The 23,527-nt window shown below is 43.6% G+C and overlaps 1 protein-coding gene across 3 annotated transcripts in view; it reads right to left on the reverse strand.

The window, feature by feature from the left end:
* Positions 1 to 3,838: 3,838 nt before the first annotated feature.
* The window catches only part of dusp8a (dual specificity phosphatase 8a), a 33,641-nt gene continuing 13,952 nt past the window's right edge, over positions 3,839 to 23,527 (reverse strand). For 2 of the 3 annotated variants that reach the window (XM_088379089.1, XM_088379090.1), the window contains exons 4-7: positions 8,084 to 8,250; positions 7,646 to 7,805; positions 7,201 to 7,324; positions 3,839 to 6,919 (exon numbers count right to left, since the gene is read on the reverse strand). In XM_088379089.1, coding sequence (XP_088235215.1) covers positions 5,734 to 6,919; positions 7,201 to 7,324; positions 7,646 to 7,805; positions 8,084 to 8,250 — 1,637 coding nt within the window. In that variant the 3' untranslated portion in view covers positions 3,839 to 5,733. Of the gene's footprint in view, positions 6,920 to 7,200; positions 7,325 to 7,645; positions 7,806 to 8,083; positions 8,251 to 13,563; positions 14,248 to 23,527 lie in introns of those variants that run through there. The other variant, XM_088379091.1, reaches the window with a different exon arrangement.

A 23,527-nucleotide genomic window follows, 5' to 3' on the forward strand; every position in this document is an offset into this window, starting at 1 on the left:
GTCAGCACTGACACATTCACCTGAGGGATGTGGTTTGGGAGGTGCAGACGCTGAGATATAGGATACACACTGCAGTGTGCACTCTTGCTGACTAAAGTAGCAGTGTATGCACACGTCCAGGTGTGTGTGCGCGCGTGTGTGTGTTTTGACCGGGGCACACAGTCCTGATGGAGCTGATTCAAGGAGATACAAAGACAGAAAAGGCACTTATAGAACTGTAATGCAGCATACTGAGAAGTGCTTCTAACATTTTCCATAGTGGACTAACAAACCACTAATCCACTGTGCTGCCCCACTTCTGTCCGACTGTATATTAATAAATGAATACTTCTCTGACAATGTAATTCCTTATGACTGTTATTATCCTTGTTAAAGGTGGCCAACTGACAGATAAAATGGATGACTTCTATCTATCGGGACGATACGGAAGAAGATTTGGGCCAGTGACAGATTCTGATTTTTTTTTCTCAGAATTCTGACTTTAAAGTGAGAATTCTCTCTGACTTTAAAGTGAGAAAGACAGAATACTGAGAAAAAAAGTCAGAATTCTGACTTTAAAGTGAAAATTCCCACTTTCCACTTAAAATGCTTCTGACTTGTCAGAATTCTGACTTTAGAGTGGGAATTCACACTTTAAAGACAGAATTCTGAGAAAAAAGTCAGCATCCTGTCACCCCCCCCTTTTTTTTTTCCTTCACTGGCCCTAATCCTCCATAGTAGTAGGACGACTACGACTAGTAGTACTATATATAAATATATATATATATATATATATATATATAGTAGTACTATATGCATTTAAGTGTTCTGTATGTCACATGACAGACAGACCAATTAAATGTTCATCTACCAAAACTACTACGACCACACATAATCATTATTTTATTATGGCATTTCTGTTTGGTGTTACTGTGCTGTAACTTACTGTGCTGTCACTTACTGTCCTGTTTCTTATGGAAAATATGTCCTTGGCTCAAGAAAGGTTGGGAAACAGTGTGCAAAGAGATGTACCTTCACATAAACAGAGGGTGGCAGTAATGTGCATGAATTCAAATGACTACATTTTTTGTTTCTGTAATTAATGAAAATGTCTGTTTGCACACTTTCTGTTAGCTCTTCAGTTCCAGACAGCGGCTTGAGCCTTGAGCAGTGTCGTTCTTTGTTTTTCTCGTGATTTGCCAGTCGAGACATCCCATCCAAGTCTGCTTGGAAAAGACACACGCGCACTCACACAGGTGGCCATGACAACACTAACTGCATTAAGATGGATTACCTGAGGTCTGCTGAACCGAGCCAAAAAAGGATTCTTCCTTGTGCAACACACTCCGCACACTAACGCTTTTACAATGGTAGAAATGTTCATATTTTTTGATTGGCATCTCTGTATTTCGCATTTGCTGGAACAGTAGTTTGAGTAAAATGAAATCAAAAGATATCAGAAACAAGGCAGCACGGTGAAATAAAGGTTAACACGACTTACCTTACAGTAAAGAGGTTTTAGGGTTCAAATATGGCTCCAGCTTTCATAAGTGGAGTTTCATGTTCTCCTCATTTTATGTCATGTGTGGGGTATATGCGAAATAATTTCATTTTGGCCAATGGATGAAATTTGGACTTAGCAATTGTGATGACGTAAGTGCATGCTGTGCATCTGCACCTTTCTGGACTGTGGATGACATGCAATCATGGGGAAGGCATGCAAAATCCACATAGAAAGGCCAGAGCCTGGATTCGAAAGCAGAACCTCAGAAATGTGAGGCGCAGTACATGCTAACCACTCTCCTCCATGCTGCCCTTCGAAAATATTTGTGTGGCAGTAATCTGGAGTGAGGGAAACCCCGACTACTTCCATTTGCGTGAGAGGCGAATGGTAATGAAAGAGGAGGGACGGTGAGGAAGACCAGACAGGCACAGAAGTACTTCCAGGCTGCCTGACTCAGGTTTATATAAGGACAAGAGTCTTCCGTGTATAAACAGTGCCAAAAATGTTATTTGGAGTCATCCCCTTGTGACGCATGGAAAAGCATGCATTTCAGCACTGACGCCACTTCAGAGGAGCACACATGAAAGACACAAGGAGGAGAAAGTGGGTGAAAATATGTTAAGTAAAGTGCACATGTGTGCAATGGAAAAGAGTGCTGGTGCCCCGCTGACGTAACACGCGCTAAGTGTTTCCATGCAGGAGGCCCGCGAGGAAGGCGTCAGGCCGACCCTCGGCATGGATGCGTCTGGTAGCCATCATTGGCTAATGTGAGCTGTAACATTCGCACATGCGCGCACACGTCCGGAAGCACGCGGATCAGCTACACACCATTGAAAAGAGCTGTCTTCTCTAGATTTACTGTGCATCGCGCTCACGGTACAGTAGTGCATATGCTAGCCATATGGGAGCAAAAACATACAAAGACATGTGGAGAGAATTTTACACAACATGGGATGCACACAAACATGACAGCCTCAGTACAATGTATAGAAAACAAATTGGTGACTAAATGGAGACTCGGTGGCAAGGGTGGGTAAAGTATGGGATTTCTGTTGCATCTAAAGTTCTGTCATATTTGTTGCACTTTTTTCACAATTGTTTCTGACAATGGTTAGTTATAATGAATGTAATAATTTCTCACTTAATTGATTTAATGTATTTTTATGTATTGTATTCATTTCGGATGTTGCCTACAAAAACACTCCCTGAATTATGATGATCAAGATGACCTACATAGATTCCCTACCAATGATATTTTACTTTGTAAAACTTTATGAACATAAAACAAAAACTAGATGGAAAAAAGGCACGGAACGGAAACATGACAAAACAAAATCTAATCAAAACAAAGTCAAGACAAACAGATACTGTAGTCTCGTTTAGACATACTGTATATGGTGTTTGTGTATTTCATTACTATGGGGGTCTTTTGGTCCCACTGTGGGAATTTCCCATAAGGGATGGGGGGGGGTGTTAGGGTTAGTTCACTGTCTCTCTCACACACACACACAGCCACCCAACCGCACACCCACCCACATGCACAGACACTTGCAGAGAAATAGTGGGTCTCAGCTAGGAGATCCCAATCTGTCTATTACCTCAGCGTGCCCCCTCATTAGAGCAACATTGTACCCACAAGCTGTCCTGGATCTATGGAATTTTGCTTGCACATGTTATTTGATTGTGAATGCTGACATTCCATCATGACATCATGAAACCAAAACTGCTTTTGTGAGAGGACACAACAATATGGCTGGTACAGGCCAAATAGCTCTCAGCGTGACCTCACACACATGTCCAACCTCATCTCATCCTTTCATCCTCTGGAGGCGACTGTTGTTCACACATCATCTGATGTGGGGGCAAAGGGTTAGTGTTAGGGCTGACAGTTGGAATGAGGAACAAGGTTGGGAGCAAAGACCGGCCGGGTGTCGTCTGAAAAAGCTTGGATGTGTTGGGAATTAGAAGAGGAAGTAGAGCAATGCTAACCAGACATCAGAGGTGCCTCTCTCTCTCTCTCTCTCTCTCTCTCTCTCTCTCTCTCTCTCTCTCTCTCTCTCTCTCTCTCTCTCTCTCTCTCTCTATATATATATATATATATTATATATATATATATATATATATATATATTTGTATCTTTAAAAATACAAAAGCATGTGACACTAGCACTATTGCAGCAGGGAAAGAAAAAAAATCATTGAAGTTGTTTGTGTTCAGAGCGGAGTTTGTTAAACACAAAATCAATAGGAAGGGCTCCAGGGCTCAAGATGTCATCATGTAGTCTGCAAAACCACCATTGGAATTCCCCTTTCGCAACCAGAAATGGCAAGAAGATGAAGAAGAAGCAGAGGAGAGTTTGCATTTTGTCATGTCTGTATTTTGTCTCATTTTCACAAAACATGTACAGGGGAAGGAGAAGCCTTTCAATTAAACCTGAGGTATATATAATTTTTTTTTAGCATCAAGCAGCCTAGGTGTCAGGATTTTTCTTTTAAAAACTCATCAGTGTTCTTCCATGTGTTGCTATTTACAACACCCTAATCATAATAATAAGAATACCAATAATAGTAATAATAATAATTCAATAACAACAGATTTAGCAAATGGGACAGCCTGCATCATATTTGTTACATATCATAAATAATGCTAACAACAATTTTAAAAACAACATGAAGGAGGGATTTAGGAGCTTGATTGAGCCTCAGGCAAACAAAAGGAATCTATCAGAAGTTGTAGCAGCACAAGGTCAAATGCTAGTCAAGGGTCAAAAGACAACAAGTTTTACACGGTGAATAAATAAGCATCTTGCACCAGGAGAGTGACAATTTCATTTTTCAACTGTTTTTAATCAAAGCATGGGGGTAGGGGGGGGGAAGAGATAAATGTTAGAGACTTCCTTGTTTTGTGCTGATGTGCTGGGCTTGGCTCACCGAAAGATCCCCTGAGAAAGAAAGAAAAAGATTGCGTATGTGTGTGTGTGTGCATGTGAGGGCCGAAGCTTTACCTGTATATAAATACTGTAAGTGCATACAGTGTTGGGTGTATGTGTGTGTTCGGTTCAGCTTTGGTGAGAAACACCGGAACTGGCTTTGAGAGGGTGACTGGTTTATCAAAAACTGTGCGTAGGTTGCATAAAGTTGTCGTTATGCATGCGCCCCCACCCCCCACCCCGATGTCATGCACAATATGCTCATGTGTTAAAGCCATAATCACAGACTTCTGCTGCTGTTTCTGTAAGCTGTCACTAGCTTTGTCTGCGTCATCCCATAATAGAACTTGGTTACCAGAGGAGCAAAAAAGTGCATTTCCAAGTCATACTTCACTCTCCCCAAAGAAGAAACAGCCCATATTGCTTGCTTGAATCTGGTGAATGTATGTATTTGTATGTGTTCATAAATACCATACAGCAAATCATAATAATAAACAAAAGAAAAATGAAATAAATCCACAAAACATTATATTATATCTCATTACCAGAATGAACAATAAATTAAAAGTCCCTTTGAGTCACTATACATGTACAGTATATTCATACTGGATCTATCGTTATTTGTCTCTCTGTTGCCAACCTTTCACAATACATGCTCAGTGGTGACCACAAGTGGTGGCAGGGAGCAATGGCAGGGTGTCCTGTGACCCAAAACCTCAGTGCCATGACGCAGCTAGCACTGGAAGTGAGGGGACCAGCGTCACTGTGCTTAAGAATCCCCGGTGGAAGCTGGCTTGGGCAGAGGCCCCGTCATTGTTTCGGCTGCATTCAGGCCATCCCGAGGGCTGAGTGTGCGTTCCTTGTGCTGCGGTGACGTCAGCGCTCCGAATCCTCCGCTCACGTAGGTGATGTTGCGACTGGACTGAACTAGACAAGTATGAGGTTCTGAGGCTTTTGGTGGTGGACGCTTTGGGGATAGCGAGGGGCGCTTGGTTCAGATCACAATTACAAGTCCTTTACACTTGACCACAGGCAGGCGGTTGGAGTCCATGCTCCATGTCAACAACAAGTTATTGTACATGATAAGGATGCAACATAGCGCAGGCACTGGGCCCTTTGACCGCAGAAGGTTAGTACCGACAGCTCACGCTTCGCTGCCTCGAGAAAGTTCAGAAGGTTGTGGTCGGGTAAGCAGCACAATGTCTCGGTCCAAAACTTTGTCCAACTCTCAGTTGGAGTTTTGAACACTGTCTGTGATATAGACATAGTTCTTCGAAGGAGGTCTCTTTCTGCCTCCAGTGGTATTCATGTCCATTATCTGTCAGGAGACCTCAATGATCTCAAGGCTCCCGGAGAAACTCGACTGTTTCCCAATCTTGCCCAGTTCTTCTCGGGACCGCGTCTCTGAGATGCCCTCCTCAAATTCCATCTGACAGCTGCGACGTTTAAACTGCTTCTCCGTGGCCGAGCTGCTGTTGTTCGCCCGCTCGGCTTGCTTTTCACGTTGCTGCATCGGGGGCTTCTCCTTTGAAGGTTTGTCTCGTAACCGCACGTTTTCGCTGCAACCGAACGCCACGTACGCCGAGCTGCTCCCGAACCTCACGGACGACTCGGTTCCGCTACCGCTGCCGAGCTCCATCTCGCCGCCCTCCTCGACCCCAAAGTGCCAGGGAGCATCGGTGGTGGGGGTTACCGGAGTAACAGGGGTGGTGGCCTGGACAGTGTCTCTGTGTTTGGTCCACATGGATCCAGATCCCATTGACGGCAGAGAGGGCAGGGCGAGAAGCAGGGAACCCTTTAAGTTCTCATCCTTATGGTCGAGGGACAGGCTGAGCGACTGTGGAGGAAGTTGTTGGAAATGGATTGGTGAGGTGCCAGAGCTATGCTTGGCTTTCCTTCTGGGTCTGGATGCCGAAGAACTGGGCCGATGGACGCCCTCGCTTCCTCCGTGCCCCAAACTTCCGATGCTTCCCGTGCTGCCCGGTGAGGGGAACGGGGAGTCGGAGGAGGAAGGACTGTCCAGGATGGGAGACTGAGAGCAGACACCATTGGAGGTGCCTGTTTCGGGGCTGTCCAGTTTGCACAGCTTGGGGACATCTTCAGAGTGTGTCGGCGCCACGGCAGCAGGGTGTGGACTGTTAGGTGAGTACACAGATTTAATGTCCAGGGAGAAGGAGCGTTTCAGACGATTTGTGTCCATGATCCTCTCCGCAGAGAGGTGCAATCCGTTGAAGCCTTGCTGGAGGGAAGCAGGTGATGGTACCTTGGGCTCGGGAGGATTTTGTAGCTCTACCGCAGATGAGTCGTAATTGCTATGGTGACCGTTCATCACGAAACCCGTGTTGACAACGTTAAGCTCAGAATTTTGCTTTGAGTGGCCTTCGATGATTTTGTCATCAGAGCTTGACGTCAACGCTTGGAGCAGTCGTAGGCCTTTCTCAAACTCCAGCAGCTGGCCCAGGAAGTTAAAGTTGGGGGATATAGAGGGTCTTCGGTCCTTTACAAACCTGAGGGGTGCAAAAAAGGTTGACTGCATTAGAAAAGGCAAATAGTTTCCAGAAGTCGTAAGGATGCCATAAGAACTGCGTGTTTGGTGGTAATTGCTTGAATGGTTCCACTCCACGTTGCATAACGGAAAAGGAAAATGTACATACAGTAAGAGCTTTTTGAACTTGACCTCAGGCAACAGCCACAGATGTACCACAGACGGCACATTTCCTCTAAAATGTGGTTGCCTTTCGAATGTTCCTGACACCTTAGCTCGGCAGTTTGGGAGGAGTAAAACTACCTGTAGGCATCATCTGATGACAGGCCCATTGTCTTCATGATGTATGCGATGGCGATGGTCGCTGAACGTGAGATTCCAGCCAAGCAATGCACAATGACTCTGCAGTTTGACACCTTGGCTTTGTCTGTCGAAGGAAATGAAAAGATAGGGCTCAGTCCACACAAATGCACACAATAGCCGCAGCACAAAGTCTGGTGACAATCAGCCTCCATTGAAAGAAAGCTGACATTTCCTGGAAGACGACAGACGGTCTCCGTAACGGAAGTTTTGAACTTGATGCTATTGTTTGCTGCCGCACACGTGAACCTTTATTAGTGGTGACAACGGTATGTACCGTGTTGGATAATTTGTCAGTGTTGGTTGGATATTTTCTTATTCTTTAGCAACTAAGATTACAATTTTTTTTATGTTACTTATTCAGTAGACGCATCATCTTACAGCTTACCAATGAATTCATTTGTTTTGTCCAGCCAAGGAAGCAGTTTCTCACAGTAGTTGTCATTGACTGGGATGCGCATGAAGTGGCTCTCGCTGATGAAGTCTGGCTTGGGGCAGGTGTTGCTGGCATTTAGTACATATGTTATACCATTCTGAGCCATCAGATCCTGCAGAGATATGAAGAAAACATTAGGCCGAGGTCTTTTTTCTCCTCCAGGAAACAAATATATAGCAATGCAATGATTGATTTAATGCAACTGAGACATATTTAGTTGTTAACTAAAGGCATTTTTTTTTTTTTATAATGACCTTTGACATGACATTATGTATACCCACATGAGCTAACACTTTGGCAACAGTGACACCTAAAACTAGATCCCTTCTAATTAAGATTTCTTTAGCCAGGATGTGGTGTCTTCTATACAAGGTCCAGTGTACTACAAACCTTATTGAGAACATCTTTCTGGGAACCCAGGTAAAGGTGCGGCAGGATGCGAGTGGGCCCGACATTAGCCACAGGCAAGCAGGGCTGGGACAAGCTCATAGGAAGAGCAGTGGCTGGCTTGCCTTCACACAGGCCGGGGAAGCAGGACGAGAAAGCAGCAAAGCCTCCTGCACAGACACAATGAGAACAGCTCCATTACTCTAATTGTTTTCAGCACTGAAGTTGTTTGACATGAGTGGATTTATGCAAGGTCTCGTGAGCAAAAAAAAAAAAAAAAAAATCTTGCACCATTAGCAGAGTAAACAGTTTCTAGACTTTCAGAGGTGACCCTGGGCTACAATGTCTGGGTCCTGCTTAGTGCAGCAGAAGCAAAGAAGAGGCTCTCTTGTTCTTCTGTGTGAGGTTAACTGCAGGGTGGCCAGGAATGTGCATGTCTGGCCCTTTAAGAGGCAGGCGGCTCCACTTTTGGCATATGTGTGTGTGTGTGTCTCTGTTTCCTGCATGAGCTCATGTCCTGTAGAAGTGCATTGCGTCAGACCGAGGGAATGAGAGAGGCCACAGGTGCACGGCCAGGACAGAGGCCCAGTAACGTCCCCTGACAAGCGCACAGCATGACACGCACAGAAAACAAACACACACACACACTTTGACAAATGGTTGCAGTGCAAAAAGATGATCTGAAAACATGATCACATAATCCTTAGCACCACATTCGCTTTTCACTTGCAATGACTCACAATGACTCTGTGCAAGACACCATCCCTTTCCAACACACACTCATCATTACTCTGCAGCTCTGCGGTTGTATAACTACAGGGTGGGGGTAAAGGGGAGGAGGTGGGGGGGGTGAAGTTTGTGTGTGCATGTATCGTGAGGGTAATGACCTCTCAGACGACGGCAGAGAAAAGAAGGGAATGCTACTAAGGAACTCTCAAGCCTCAGAGAAGAGATTGGAACCTAATCTAGGTTCAGACTGCTCTGACCTAATCTAGGACAGACACACACACGTTCAAAGAGTGTGAGTGAGTGAGACATGACATCACTGTTAAAAAAAAAAAATTGCGCACACAGCACAACGCAGGCCGCTGGTTGAAAAGCATATCCAGCTGCCCACATTCTAAGCACAGTGTCAGCAACACTCGTGAACTTGGCAAACATACAGCTAAGCAAAAAGAATCCAAATGTGTCAAGAAGGGCTCAACTTGGAGGAGCCTCTGAAGATGGAAGGGGGTTGGCAGCTATCATAATCAAGCGCAACAGTGGGGGAGAAATGTGTCTCCAAGTGCAATGTGGATCCCCGTCAGTCTCTTACTATTAATGGCAACTGATGGTGTGATGACATCAGTGCTATTCAATGCGTGAAGTGAGGTGATGGATTGAACAAATGATAACGCCCAAGAACCAGGAACCAAGGCTTCAATTCAAACTGCTGTGTAAATATGACCACATACGTCATCTATTTGGCCTCAATGTAATCTTGTTTTATGGCGTTCATCTAAAATTGATAACGTGAATGAGATAGGGTAGTTCTTTGACAGGATTTCTTCTTGAAGTACCGCTACATATAGCGACAGGTTTTGAGTGCATTGTATCAAGTAGGCGGTATGTTCCTGGAAGCAATATAATCAACAGGAAAAAGCTCATGTCACACGACAACCATTTCCCTTTCTACGTGAGAACATTGTTCGAGAGTTTGTTAGAAGCACACAAGACAGGACATTACACTGTGGACACAGCACGTTTGCTGGGAAGAAAGTGTGTGTGTGTGTGTGGGGGGGGTAGTGACCGTATGAATGCCGGGAGAAAGTATGTGTGTGTGTGGGGGGTGACAGTATGAATGCCAGACTCATCTAAAAATATACTTGCTGTTACAATTTAAGGGAAAGACAATCCAAAAATATTTGCATTTGTGGGATATGAGTTAAGCAGCAAAATGTATACATATGATAAATCTCAGGGGGTGGCCATTTTGCCACTTGCTGTCGACTGAAAATGACATCGCACTTGCCGGGTCCAAATCCCGTCATTGACCTGAGACCTGGCACCCGTGATGTGATTTTTAAATTCATATTCCACAAATGAAACATTATACAGAACACTCTCTCTACTATTTGGGCTTCACAGAACATATTATTACAAAGAAAATTTGTAGGTTGAGTTCCCCTTTAAATATGTGTCTGGAATAATATAGTGATTGCAGTTGATGAAATTATCTCATGTTGGATAAACAAATAGAGAAGAGCAAGAAACATGCTGAACCAGTGTGTGACTCAAAGAATGAATGACAGTTACTGGAATGAAGCGGCTCAAGTCAGAGATAAGCGACCTGGGCCAAGTGTTGTTATAAAGGGTAGTTACATGACGTCAATACAATGACAGATACCTCCCTCGTAGGCAGCTCGAGCTTGACACAGCCAGGAGATAGCACGTTATTGTCACCTTGTCACCTGACCCCCCTCTCCTTAAAGTTGTCATGACAACAAGGAAGGACAGTTAGCTCATGGTGTTCCCCTTGTGTGTTGTCAGGATGTTATAGTACACAGTGTGCACATGCACACGCACACATGCATACACACACACGCACTCTGAATAGAGACATGACCTCACATTCTCCAGAAAAGAAAACGACGACCCATTCCAATCTGTGAGCATAACGCAAACACACAAGCGAGGACTCACAATGAAGTCATTGAAAATACCCTGTGACACACACCAAGCCAGCTGTCTCTCAACATGACATCAGAAGGTCAACTGGGAAGGATGAGTTCATCTTCAGTGCGGCGTGATAATCAGTCGAGCGTGACATGCTGATACTTTACACATGAACACAAATGGCAGCCCATACAGTATTTGTGGAAGACAGAATAGAGAATTGTAGTCATCGTTCCAACAGATCGCACGCTATGCTATCACATCTGATAGTTAAGGAATCTAGGCTTGGGCAAGGGGAAAACTACAGACAGGATCTTTGTGGACGTTTAAATGCAGTATTTATAAATGTGGGAAATAATTAGGATGTGACAAACCGATTCAGGAACACGCCATCTTAAAAAAAAGGCAAACACAGATCCGGGAAAGAGGGCACTGTGTCGCCATCGGCAAAACTCACCAGCGGTGACTTCCTTTTTCCGTTTCCCTCTGCCCAATTCATCACTTATGCAACTGCTTACTGCTCCCCCCCCACCCCCCCAAAACCCCTTCCTGTGAGAGTGTAGCACTCGAGCCTCTTGACATCTTTTCCTCATCCCTCATTTCTTATAACGAACTCAAAAGAATTAAACCCTTAAGTCTTACTATCTGGGATCAGCAGCAGATGTTTGGATCACACTCAGTTCACTTTTGTCAATTGATGCCGAAAGTTGAACGATGAACGCTCGAGTGGAACCCGCAGACCAATCTGGACGGAGATACACACCATGTGGTTGGTTAATGGAAGCTCTGCTGTTACATCATCACTCCTATTTGGTGCAATTGACTGCTTTATCAATACAAGCCAACTCCCTCTCCCCTCTGTGTTCAAGCTCCTGTAAAAGTACGTAGCTTTCGGTCGTTAATGGAGAGGTGACTCGGTCAACCATACACCCACAACCCACCCACAGCCTACAAGCATTGATCTGCATGAATGACCACCCCGCACCCCTCCACTGCTCTTCCTCTTCATATCAGGGGAGACATGACGCCACCCATGCACCTCCAGCTGTCCCCCCAACCCAGGAGGGTACATTAGCATTTCAATGTTTACCCACCCCCCACCTCCCCTCAAACATGACATCATTGCACACATGTCCCACTCAGCACCACAAAGGCTGAATTGCAGCCCGGAGAAAGGAAGGGCTGAGTGTGTGTGTGTGTGTGTGTGTAAGGGGGGGAGGAGGGGCGTCTGATGACCAATTGTGTCAAAACAGACAAGATTGACAGTGCACAGATGAGACAAGAGGGTGATGTCATCTTTTTAAGCAGGCGTCATGTTGAGGACTCTTGGACCGTATGATTAACATGGCATCCTGTCTAATGATTAAATCCGCAAACAGCAACAAAATGTCACTTTGATGAAGAGCTGTTTCTGCACATTATATCGTATGACACAACATAGACCAATATGCTGTGCAGCTGCAACAATGAAACGATAAATATTTTAATAACCGCTAAATCGTTTAGATGTCTTTTTATTAAATTGTCCAAATGCTTAGAATTTCATCTTGTCATCAGTAAATATGCCATTTCTGTAGTTGTCTAAGAAAACGGACTGCTTATCTTTGTGTTGATTTAAAATAAAACATTTTCTTTTTCTTAAGAATACAGTCATCAACATTTTTCTCGATTATCTTATGCACCAGAAACTGAATTATAAATAATTATTTTTTACATTTTCAACAGTCAATTTGAAATAATGGACTGCTTTTGAACAAAGAGATGAAATTATTTTTTTAATCTGATTCAACGATGAATAAAAAAAAGAAGAAATTAATCAATTATTTAAATAATTTCTAGTTGCAATCCAAATACAGTGTACTGTATATTCTGCTGTAACCAAGACTGCAACTCAGAATGTGTTAAACGTCTTAAAATAATCTCCCAACTTATTACATTTTCTGAAAAAACAAGCGTGTCAGCTCCAGCAGCGAAGCCTCAATGTAAAATGAACCGTACACGCTGCTATGCAAACACATTGGCAAACACAAAAAAAAGTAGTGGTTTGCTTTGCAAACAACTTTGAATAGAATCGCTTCCAATAAACGTACACATGTGACACATGTGCGCGTAAAGCGCAGGGAATGGCTGCGTGCACTTTGTTCAGTATGAATCTATTGCCTCATGCCTGTGTGAAAACGTGTTGTCTTTGACACCTGCAGTGCACACCACACACAATGATAACATAATCTCCACATACATTCTGAAAAGAGAGCGAGTGTGAGTATTGAGTAAGAGAGCAAGAAAAGCCAAGAAGAGAGAGAATGGCGCCTTTGTGACAGTTTTACATCTCAATGACCGCAGGCTGTGAGAGCATGAGCACTATGTCATACCGTGGGTCACAGCTCTCATTCTCTCGCCCGAACCCCCTTTCTCATTGTATTTCATCTTCATGATGTCATCCTCCTAATCCTCCTTTCTATTACCTCTTTAACAGTGTAATAGTGAAGACAAAAGATGAGGGAAACCAATGTCAGGTTGAGCAGGATCCGCTCAAAGAGCTCAGCCTGTCTGTTAGTGGTGGAGGCTAATATTTTAACATCATTATACTTCATTCATGTCAATTTCACTTTCTCTCTCTTTGCACGTGTGTTTATAGTCTCAAGTGGAAAAACATACTAGCGTCATCACTGCCACAAATCTTTTCTTTTGCATTCTCTTCACGTATGTGAAGATCCCATACTTCCGTTTCATAACAAAGTAGCCGCTTGTTCATACCCCTTAAATCAAACACTGATGCACACACACACACACGACCCATCTCTTGTGTGTCCAGGTGGGTTACACACCTCGTAGCTCTCTCCCCTCCTTCATCCTGCGGACCCGGATCTTCAGCCTCATATCTGTGTCGTGGAGGTCCGGCCAAAAACGATTCTCTGTGGGGGATATCACCACATCAAGTGGCATCCCCAAGAACACAATCCGGCTTCTTCGGGGATGACGCAAACCCTTGCAAGAGTCTCGAGCAAAAAATGTCTTCTTTCGAATTCCGATGGAGAAGAAAATTCCAACCAAGGTTGCTAAAACTGTATTTGATGTCAGACTACACACACTGGATATTCAAGTTGCTCCGGGGCCTTGTTAACGACCCTCTCTAATGGACCTTATGCACAAAAAAAAGGCAAAGCACACAAGTCCAAGTATCTGTGGTGCTGCACCTCAAAAGCCTTCAAACAAGTCCACATGTGGCCAGAATCCTATGTGAATGCAAAAATCCCAGAAATGCTCTTGGGTAAATATTTCGTAATTCTGTGGTTTTGCTGAGAATGGCGACCGCTGAGAGCGCAATAGGAAAAGGAGCAAAATGTTTTCCAGCACAAATGTGCCAGCTGTATTCTGCCTGCAGCTGGTCTGAGAGCTTCTGACTTAGCTCAGGCTCTCTCCTTCTCAGTGAGTCCACAGCAAGAAGAGCAACCCACTATTGTTGTGCGGCTCCACGTCTCCCATTCGCTCACTCGCCAGAGTAAAACTCCTCCCCTCCCTCTGCCTCCCTCCTCTTTCTGATGGCTCTCTCTGCAATGGAGGATGACGCCGCCACTCGCTCTCCTCGAGCTTGGAGGGTGAATGAGCTCACTTGCCGCGAAGCCGGAGCCTGCCCCCTCTCCTTCTCTGCACCCTCCCTCTCCAGTGGAGCCAGAGCTCCATCATAGCTAATGTCCAAGGCATGTAACCGCATTCCTTACTCAGCCAACAAATATGCGGCCACCTCAGGGAGCGAGCTGGAGAGCTGGCCTCTACTGGGGAAGTTTAGAGGCTAACAGGTACTTCAACAGCTATACGTGACTACATGACTTAACTAGTTAAGTGATGGGTATGCACGCCTGTCCATGGGTGAATGTACGTGTCAATAGTTTGAGTCATCACAACTATTTTTCAAATGGAACTAAGCAGTGGAACTATTAAAGTTTATCGAGCGTTTAAGATGACTTAAATAGTTGAGGGATGGGAATGCATGGCTGTACGTGGGCATATGTATGAATAGTCATCAGAACTTTTTCTCAAGTGGAACTAAGCTGGAAAATAATAAAAAGGTGATTGAGCTTTTACGATGACTCAATAGCTTTTATGGACAGAAATTTCTACTGTCAGAATGTATGCGACATCATGGTCTTGTTGGGCCATAGTCCGCAGTCCTGTCCTATGCGGCTTTGTTTTTAATGGTAAAAAAAAAAAAAGAGAGAGAGAGAAAAATGTTACATTAGGGGAGAGAATGGAAAAATAACTAAAGCAGATGAAAGAGGAAGCCTTGGGAGGAAAATTCAACAAGCTTGTGGCGTGGAGACATTCTCAATGTGACAGGCCACTGACGCTTGGTACTTTACTATGGAATGGCAAATATGTAGCCCGCAAGTTCAGTTATTGTGGGGGGGAGCAAATGACATTATATCACTGCTTAGGCAGAGGGAATAGAAAGCCTTCGTTACCTATTTTTAGTTACTAAACCCAACAATGTACTAAGAAAAATGGTATAATACATTTTAGCTCACATTATGTTTATTTTTGAAAAGAGTCGGCATGTTAAAGAGAAAGTAATAAACTATTTCAAAAAAATGTTTCTTTCACATTGAGCTGCAGTTTTTGATGCGTGTCCAAATTCTGAGCCTCACGTTGAAACATCATGCTGCACTAGTCATATGGTCTTTCGTACGTGAATTGATTGCCAAAGATGAACGCAAATAAGCTTGTAAAAGATCTCCAGTTGGGGTGTGCTTACATACTGATCTCATCATCGTCGTCGACCACCATAAATAATCCCAAACGGGTGACAAGAGCCTTGTGCAGGGAGTGTGATTTAATAGGTCACTCAGTGGTGATCTGTTTAATGTCCAACCATGAACAACAGTAGCACACACTGACCATTGCAATGTATTTTACAGACACTAGAACTGTGTTCACATTGTATTGTGGAAGACAAGCTAAAATGGACTACAGAAGATATAAAAATAAATAAATATACGTATATATACAGGAATTTGTCGTATGACATGACCTTGTCGCTTTCTCCTACATCTCCCATTCTTCCGAATAACGTGGTTGAGAATAGTAGGTGTGCTAATTGGGGGATTACTGCGGGAGATACAGATAGCAAATGGCAACCAGGCTGTTTTATTGACCACACGTGTGTTCCCTGCGACGACAGAAATAGGTGGCCCTGTCATTCTGGCCACCCTCTCCTCTGATTACTCAAGGAGCACAACACAGTTAATATCAAACCCTTGATAACATTTAGTTAAATCCTTTCCAATTTGCTCCACAGGAATTGTGAATGGAAATATTATGTGTTACATTCATGATTCATGTGCGGTTATGATAAATTCATACAAAACGTTACTTTTTACTTTTTTGGGGGGTAAAATAATTAAACCTTCGCATATTTATTTCTAAATATATATTTGGGAATGGGAAGTGCATGACCCCTTTTCCCCTCCTAGCTAAAACAGGCAATGGCAAGAGTGTAATCCAAAACCATAGATCATCTGTCAGGATTGCATAGGAAGGCACGATGTCATTTTCCAGATAGGGGAGGTTTAGGGTGATGAAAGCTGCGAGTTAATTGGGTTTGTTAGTTTGTGCATGCGTGTTCACTTATGAGGGACGAAAGAAGCGGTGTCTCAGATTAGGGGTGAATGCTTTGCCCTACAAACATGGGTCAGTGCACCTTTGCACAAGTGTGTGACTCTATGTGCATGATTTTTGTGTGTGTGTGCGTGTGTGTGTGTGTTTATGGTGCTGGTTGTCAGGGGATCAGTAACAAGCCTGCTCTTACGGTGATGTAATGCCTACAGGAGGACACAGCTGCCATGCCAAGGGGCTGAGGTAGTTGTCGGGGGAGAGATGGAGAAATTGAATGAGGGGGGGTGGGGGTGTTGGAGGGGAGGATGGGCAGATTGGCAATTGGGTGAGGGGGGGTGATAGCTGATCTGGTCATTCCACAGGGGACATTGATGGTGTGGTACGTAATCATCTATGTGTGTGTGAGGGTGATGAAGTGCAACAAGCATGCGTGTCTTTTCTCATCTCCCAAGTATTGATAAAAATTCTCCAATGAAGTTTGATTGATGTCACGTTTTAGACGGATGTCTCTAAAACTTCCCTCTAAACCCATTGGCTTTGAAAAGCAGAAGACCAGTCAAGAAGATATGGGCAATTTTGAGTCATTCAAGAAGATATGGGCAATTTTGAGTCATTTAACAGGGAAAACGTGGAAACGCTAAACAGAGTAAACAGATATAAGGAAATCTTGAGAAGGATGGAAACACTAGGAAGCAGGCAAGCATATGGTGGATGAGATTACAAAAGGCGCAGATGAATGACACGGTCAACTCATTTGCATGTGTGTACGCATGAGATAGTGCCATCAGTCGTGTGGTGGAGCCTGCCTGTGTTCCAAGCTACTTAACCCCCTGGAGGGGCTCAGCATCCAAAGTTACTGGTGCAGTTTTACTGCAAAGAAATTACTTCAGTCAATCTGATCTGTTCAATCCTGCAACGGCAAGCAAACACACGCATGAAACATGAAGAGGAGGGTAAGTTATCCAACCAAGGTGCTTTTAGGAGCAGAAGGGTCTCATAAACCATAAATTGTACATCCTTAAAAATACCAGTTGGAGCCATTAAGCAGTGCATATGTGTTAGTGTGTGTGTAAGAATTGAATTGAGGTGTGATGCTCAATATCAATACAGTAAGAGCAACATAGCGACGTGTGTAAGCATTTAGTAAACATTGAACATTATGTTGTGAAGTGAGCATCATCATAGGTATTCTCTTGAAGTTATATTTTAGCTGCATGCAATAAGTTCCTATTTTATTGTACTTCCTTGTATATTTTAAGGTGAATGTTTACACGGAGCATAATCAGATTAAAACATTTTTAGTTCCTGTTCCCTTGATCTTACCTCTCTTACTATATGTGTAATACTTGGATGAACTGCTCCCATGGTGGCAGCGTAATATTGCAAAGCGCACATCAACGGGTGCTGACAGCAGCTTAAGCATCTGCAACAAAGCCTGACTGGCAGCTCCCAGATCAGTTTTGTATCTATTAAATGTCCCTCACAAAGCTGGTTAGGTGGTTTGATTATGCTACATTACCTTGCTTGTTGAAGACAACAAAAAATATTATTTAGATAAAAGCTAAAGAATATTCAAGTGGACAATTGAGTCGCTTGATTCAAACAATGATGTGACAGATTGTATGCTGTGCATTCAAAAGGGGTGAGCCATGACTACATATAATGATCAAAATTCCATTTGCTGGGTCCGGAGCGCTTACTCTGATCCATCCATTTTCCAAATGCATTTGTCCTTTTCAGGGTCATGGGTAAGATGGCACCTATATGGCCTTGGGCACTAAGTGGGTGGATTGGTCGCCAGTCCAGGGTGGTCAAAGCGAGGCATAGTACATCGACAAACAAAAATACACACATTCACACTCACAGCAAAAAAACCCGCGCAAGCTCGGTGCAGAACATGCAAAGTTCCAAGTTGCCAAATTGTTGATGTAATGTTTATGCAATCCTACTGACTAATGGGAAAAAAAACCTAAGCTTGGTCTAGGTAATAAAACAAATAGTCAAAAAGATCATATTCACTGATAAAATACACTATAACAGCACCAGACATTAATAGCATTACTCAACGTTTATTCACTGCACAGTTTCCTCTCATACACAGTCAAGCAACAGAAATGAGGCGCTGCACCCAGGAGACTATTAGTGCACGGTGACAGCGGCTATCACAACGCCTACAGCGAGGGTTGGCTTTCCTGCTCCAACAGGCCCTAGAGATGTGCGTGTGTATGTGTGTGTGTCAGATCCAGGGCCCAGTAGTGACATCACTCTGCCAGCTACAAAAGAACAATAGAGGAAGTATGACGCCATGCAGTGAGAGGAACCGGACAAGCTGTCTCCTTCAGAGCAAAGCCAACGCCCTCATGATGCTACAGCATGCATATGGTTAAAATAGACAAGTAGAGCGTTTCTGGAGTATAAAAAGCTGGTAGACAAGAAGTCAAGATTCAGCATATGCAAAATTCTTGACAGCTTCAGTCACCCCAAAGTGCACGGATGTCATTTGATCAGTTATGTTTATCAGGAAATGGTTACACAACCAGAGGAAGTGGATGTTTGTGGGTTTTGTTTATTTGTAGATGCGTGTTGATGTTTTGTGTACGCATGCCTCTGACTATTTATGCATGTGAAGACAAGAAAGCATCATGAGGAAAATAAATGATCAGTAACAGCCACTTATTCTGGGGCCTTGGGCTTGCTGGGAAGTCCAAAATTAGCTTGTTGTCATAGTGATGGAAAAAAAAAAATCTCCCACTTCTATCAGGAAGCAGTGGCTCCAGAAGTTCGGTCTAAAATTGTGGTCACGGCATATTAAAGCGTTAAGAGCTGTTTAACAAGTTTTTGCACCCAAAATCACATGGAGGGCTCTTAACTTATGTCTCGACCGTGGACACAAACTGCTGAGAAAAACAAAATGACCAACAAGGTAAGCAAGGAAACGGTGTTGTGGAATTCCCGAGATAAAGTGTATCAAACATAGCCCAGTGATAAACAGGAATCTCTACCATTGTTTGCTGGAGTGACGCCATAGCAGGAACGGTAGTGGGCAGTCCGAGCATGAACGGAATGCAGTGCATGCACGCAACTCGTGGGTATAAACTCGCCACCCTAATTGAGAGTGACTCCTTTCCTTAATCGTGTTTCTGGTAAAAATTACCACGAGTGTACAAGAGCCTTCAGGGTAACAGCGATTAAATTAACAACGCTACTAAGCTACCAAGCACTTGGCCCACATTCCCTGTGAAGTTGAAGACGCTGATGGGGGCAAAATGTGGAGACGCTAATCCAAGGTTAGCACGCCGCTCTACTTCTGTTGACCCGATGTGTTGAAACTGCCTAGGTAACCGTTTCAACAAACTATTTCTATTTGACGCTACATGAATCCATGACACGGGTGGCTTGGGATGTTTAAAGGGCGTTCAGATAGATTTCAAATGCAGGCAAGCTGCAAGGCATGCACTATGAATGGATTGTATACACAAAGCAGCAATGCTTGAAATATTTAGGGCATGGTGGTACAAACATCCATTGTAAAGACTTCCACAGTAACTTTTTTTTCCCTAATAAAAATAAAAACCAAAAGCCAAGTTTTTTTTTGGAAGCATGAAAATGACTTACTATTTTTGACTTTTACTATTGAGCAGATATTCCCCCGCCTACTTTTCTTGACATTTCAACATTTGGCCTTTTTATCTCGTTTTAGTTTATCCTGGAAAAAAATGCTTGGCTCTTAAAGACATAATTGTGGCATATAGATGAGGTTGAGGTCTGCGTTTGATGAAGTGGTATTCAGCATTCATAAAAGAATTTGGCAAAAATGAACTGTTTCTGAAATTGGGAATCTCTCCAATCTGAAAGCACCATTTCAGGAGAAAAAAATCATAAATAGTTACATTGCAACATTACTTGATGATGGTGAGATGAGTTCATCCTCTCCAAAATGTATCAAAGCTCTTCTCCAGAGTTTGGAAATCATCAGTTCTAATCTAATCTTATATAAAACCGAAAAGTGCACTCGCTTCTTTTGCTAAAAGTCAATGATAGTGTGTATTGTTGGGTGAGTGCAAGTGTGTGAGTGTGTGTGTGTGTGTCTGGCCTTCTTGAGCCGGCAAGGGACTTGTGAGTGATGAGGAAGAAGAAGAAGAAGAGGAGCAGGATCACGTCATGCTGGAAAAATTTGGCAAAGGCACACATTAAAACACATGCAGATGAATAAAGACACACACACACACACACACACACACACACACACACACACAGGCCTGTTTCATCTTCCTTTTTTAAAGGCAAAGAAGGGAAAATGACATCAAGCACATCATGTGAGGCCAATGAGACAGACGAGGGGGGGTGAGAGCGCTGGCGAAGGAACATGGTTACATAAAACAAACTCTGCAATGGCCTCCTTCTGAGGAGGTCTGTTACCATAATGTGTACGTGCGTCCATTTCCCCGCAAGGATTTGCTTACTTCTGGGACTACTTTGTGTGCACCGTATGTATCTGCACAAACATCTCATTAAGGCGTGAGCCTGAAGAAGAAGCTCATTACATACGTGCAGAAAATAACTTGATGTCAACGTGCAGATATGACGCTTCTGAGAATCTCAAACACTTTTTTGGATCGGGAAGGTGATGTCATACAATATTTCCATAGGCTATTTACTTTGACCTTTGCGCTCTCCTTCTGCCGACCGGGGTGGGTTGAACGCTTGTTTGTGTGTCGACAGGCCAAGGCGAGAGCATCGAGGCCACTGGCGCCAGATGTGATGACCGCAGGAGTCTGGGCCTAAAAATAGAGCTCTGTTCTCAGCACCGTGAAACAAGCGCAGAGAAACGCGAGGTGGAGGAAAGGAGGAATGGGGGGGAGGTAAAGGGGCAGAAGGAGTCACAGAGGGAGGGGGGAGGAAGCCTGGGTCATTGAGAATAAGGTCAGATATCTCTGGGGAAGGTGAGCTCACTTCTTAATGGCCTCACTGGCTCCCTCTCAATGAAATCATTGATCTGCAGCAGCTCTACACAGCGTACTGGAGCAAGGTCAAATGGGAGTGGGCCAAAAGGGGGAGAGGAGGCGGCAAGGAGGTGCAGAAAGGCTAGGTTAGAAGTTTAAAATGAAGGAGTGGGAGAGAGAATGACAAATGGGCTTCAAGAACACTTAATGTTGTAGTCATCTAGAATTGTCACTCAACTGATGATTTCAATGAGTTTGGACCTAATAGTTGGGACTAATCCAAGTGGTCACATGTTTGAACGGCACCACTGATGTGATGACTGTTGCACAATGGCCTTTCTCAAATTAAATCAAATGTGCCTTCAATGAAAACAGAAATGATGGTTAACGTGATGTCATTTTCTGTGGCAAAATGGCTGCCCACTGAGATGGGTAAAAACTGGTGGATTTTGCTGTGCAACTCATCTTCCACAATATTAACCAGAATGCCGTGTTCAGACTAGCGGGGGCATATACAATATATTACTGGAAATAAATTTTTAGGGGTTGACTTCCCCTTTAATGGTTAGGGTAAGCAATAGGTAGATTTTTTTCCTGCAGCCTCAAGATGTCTCAAGATACCATACGTTTAGGCCTGCTCGGTAGGTAAATGAATAACTTTACTAGTTTTCGACTCCTAGCGTTCACACATGAAGCCCTTTTCCAATTTGTGTGTGTGCTATTGTCCATAAATCAAAATCAACACTGTGATTATTTCGACAGATATTGCATGACGATTTCAGCGCTAGTGGTGATTTTTGCTTCTCTGAAAGCGTATGAAATGATGTGATGTTTGTCAGGGTCCGTACTAAGCAACCACGTCACCGTACATCTGGAAAATCTGACATTTATTCAAGCTAACAGAGAGCTTCCTTTAAACCAGTATGAGACGTGAAACATTTTTCTATCCTGTGCTGCTTCAGTGGAGACAAAACCATGACGACTGAGGACTGAGGATGCTTTCAAGGACGGTATGAGCGGCATGAGGCTCTGTTACACTTAACAGCCTCGAAGACCACACATTCTCCTCCATGTGCGTGCACACACACACACACAAAGAGGATAAAATGAGGACTATTACCTCATCTCCTAAATAGCTCTCCTTTTGTTGTCTCTTTTTTCCTCCCTTCACACATGCTCTCTCAAACATTGCCTCACCCACGTGCACACACTATTTGATATGCACATATTCAATCCAACTTGCACACAGACACACCAAAACACACGCTGACACAAGTAGACCTCCTTGTGTAGCTCATTGTAATGTCTCTGTGAAGGGCCGCATTGAGAGATTCAGCCTTTCACCATTACCTCACCTCTTCTACTTTTCTCTGATGCTTTCATGTACAGTAAGCGTATAGACACACATGCAGGGGGCCACTGCCCCATTGTATAACAGTCCCGAAGAATGACACATGATTGAATTGACCTTTGTACCTTTGCGATCACACCCAAACCTGATGTCATCATACTTGCCCCTGGCTAGACAGCAGCTCCTGTGTGAGTGAGGAGGGAAAAAAAGGAAAATGCAACTGCAGGCGAGAGAGAGAAATAGAGAAAGAGAGCGTGACAGAGTGAAGCCCCTTTCATCTGCTCATACCTCTCATCATGAGCTCTTCGAACGTTTGCTTTTGCTTGTTTGCTCTTTTGACTTGCACAGGTGACAGCGTGGGAACCAATGTGTCTCAACCAACTTGACACATTATCCAGTTAATATAAACAGGGGATGGTTGCGATATCAACAATAACTTTTTTTATTTCGAAAATATGCTATTAATCAAAGCAAACTATTCTCGCATTCGTTTCGTGTCCACATTGCTGGAATTTTTTTTCAGCTGTGAGCATCTGGGTCAACGTTATTCATCAAACGAACTACAAACAATGAATCATCACTGTTGCTATTGGCGACTTTCTGTCAAATAACGTCACCTCGGTCTTGTGTTAGAAATCCGCCCTTAAACTGGCACATGAAATCACTCTTCCTTGTCCTGCCCTTTTTTCTCTTCTGAGCTTGTGGTGTCAGCTTTAGTAATCCTACAAAAACGCACGCAGATGGTTCCTCAGAAAGATTAAGGGCAGTTATGCACATCTGCAAACAACACACAGTCCCTCACCACCTTTATTTCGTTTCTGTGCCCTCTACTCCAAAACCTCAAAACTATTTGTAAGATATATTTTTCATTCATTTAAAATGTGC

This window comes from Syngnathus floridae, chromosome 6 (genome assembly GCF_059516105.1).
Source record: "Syngnathus floridae isolate MCC-2025c chromosome 6, RoL_Sflo_1.0, whole genome shotgun sequence".
Taxonomy (NCBI): Eukaryota; Metazoa; Chordata; class Actinopteri; order Syngnathiformes; family Syngnathidae; genus Syngnathus; species Syngnathus floridae.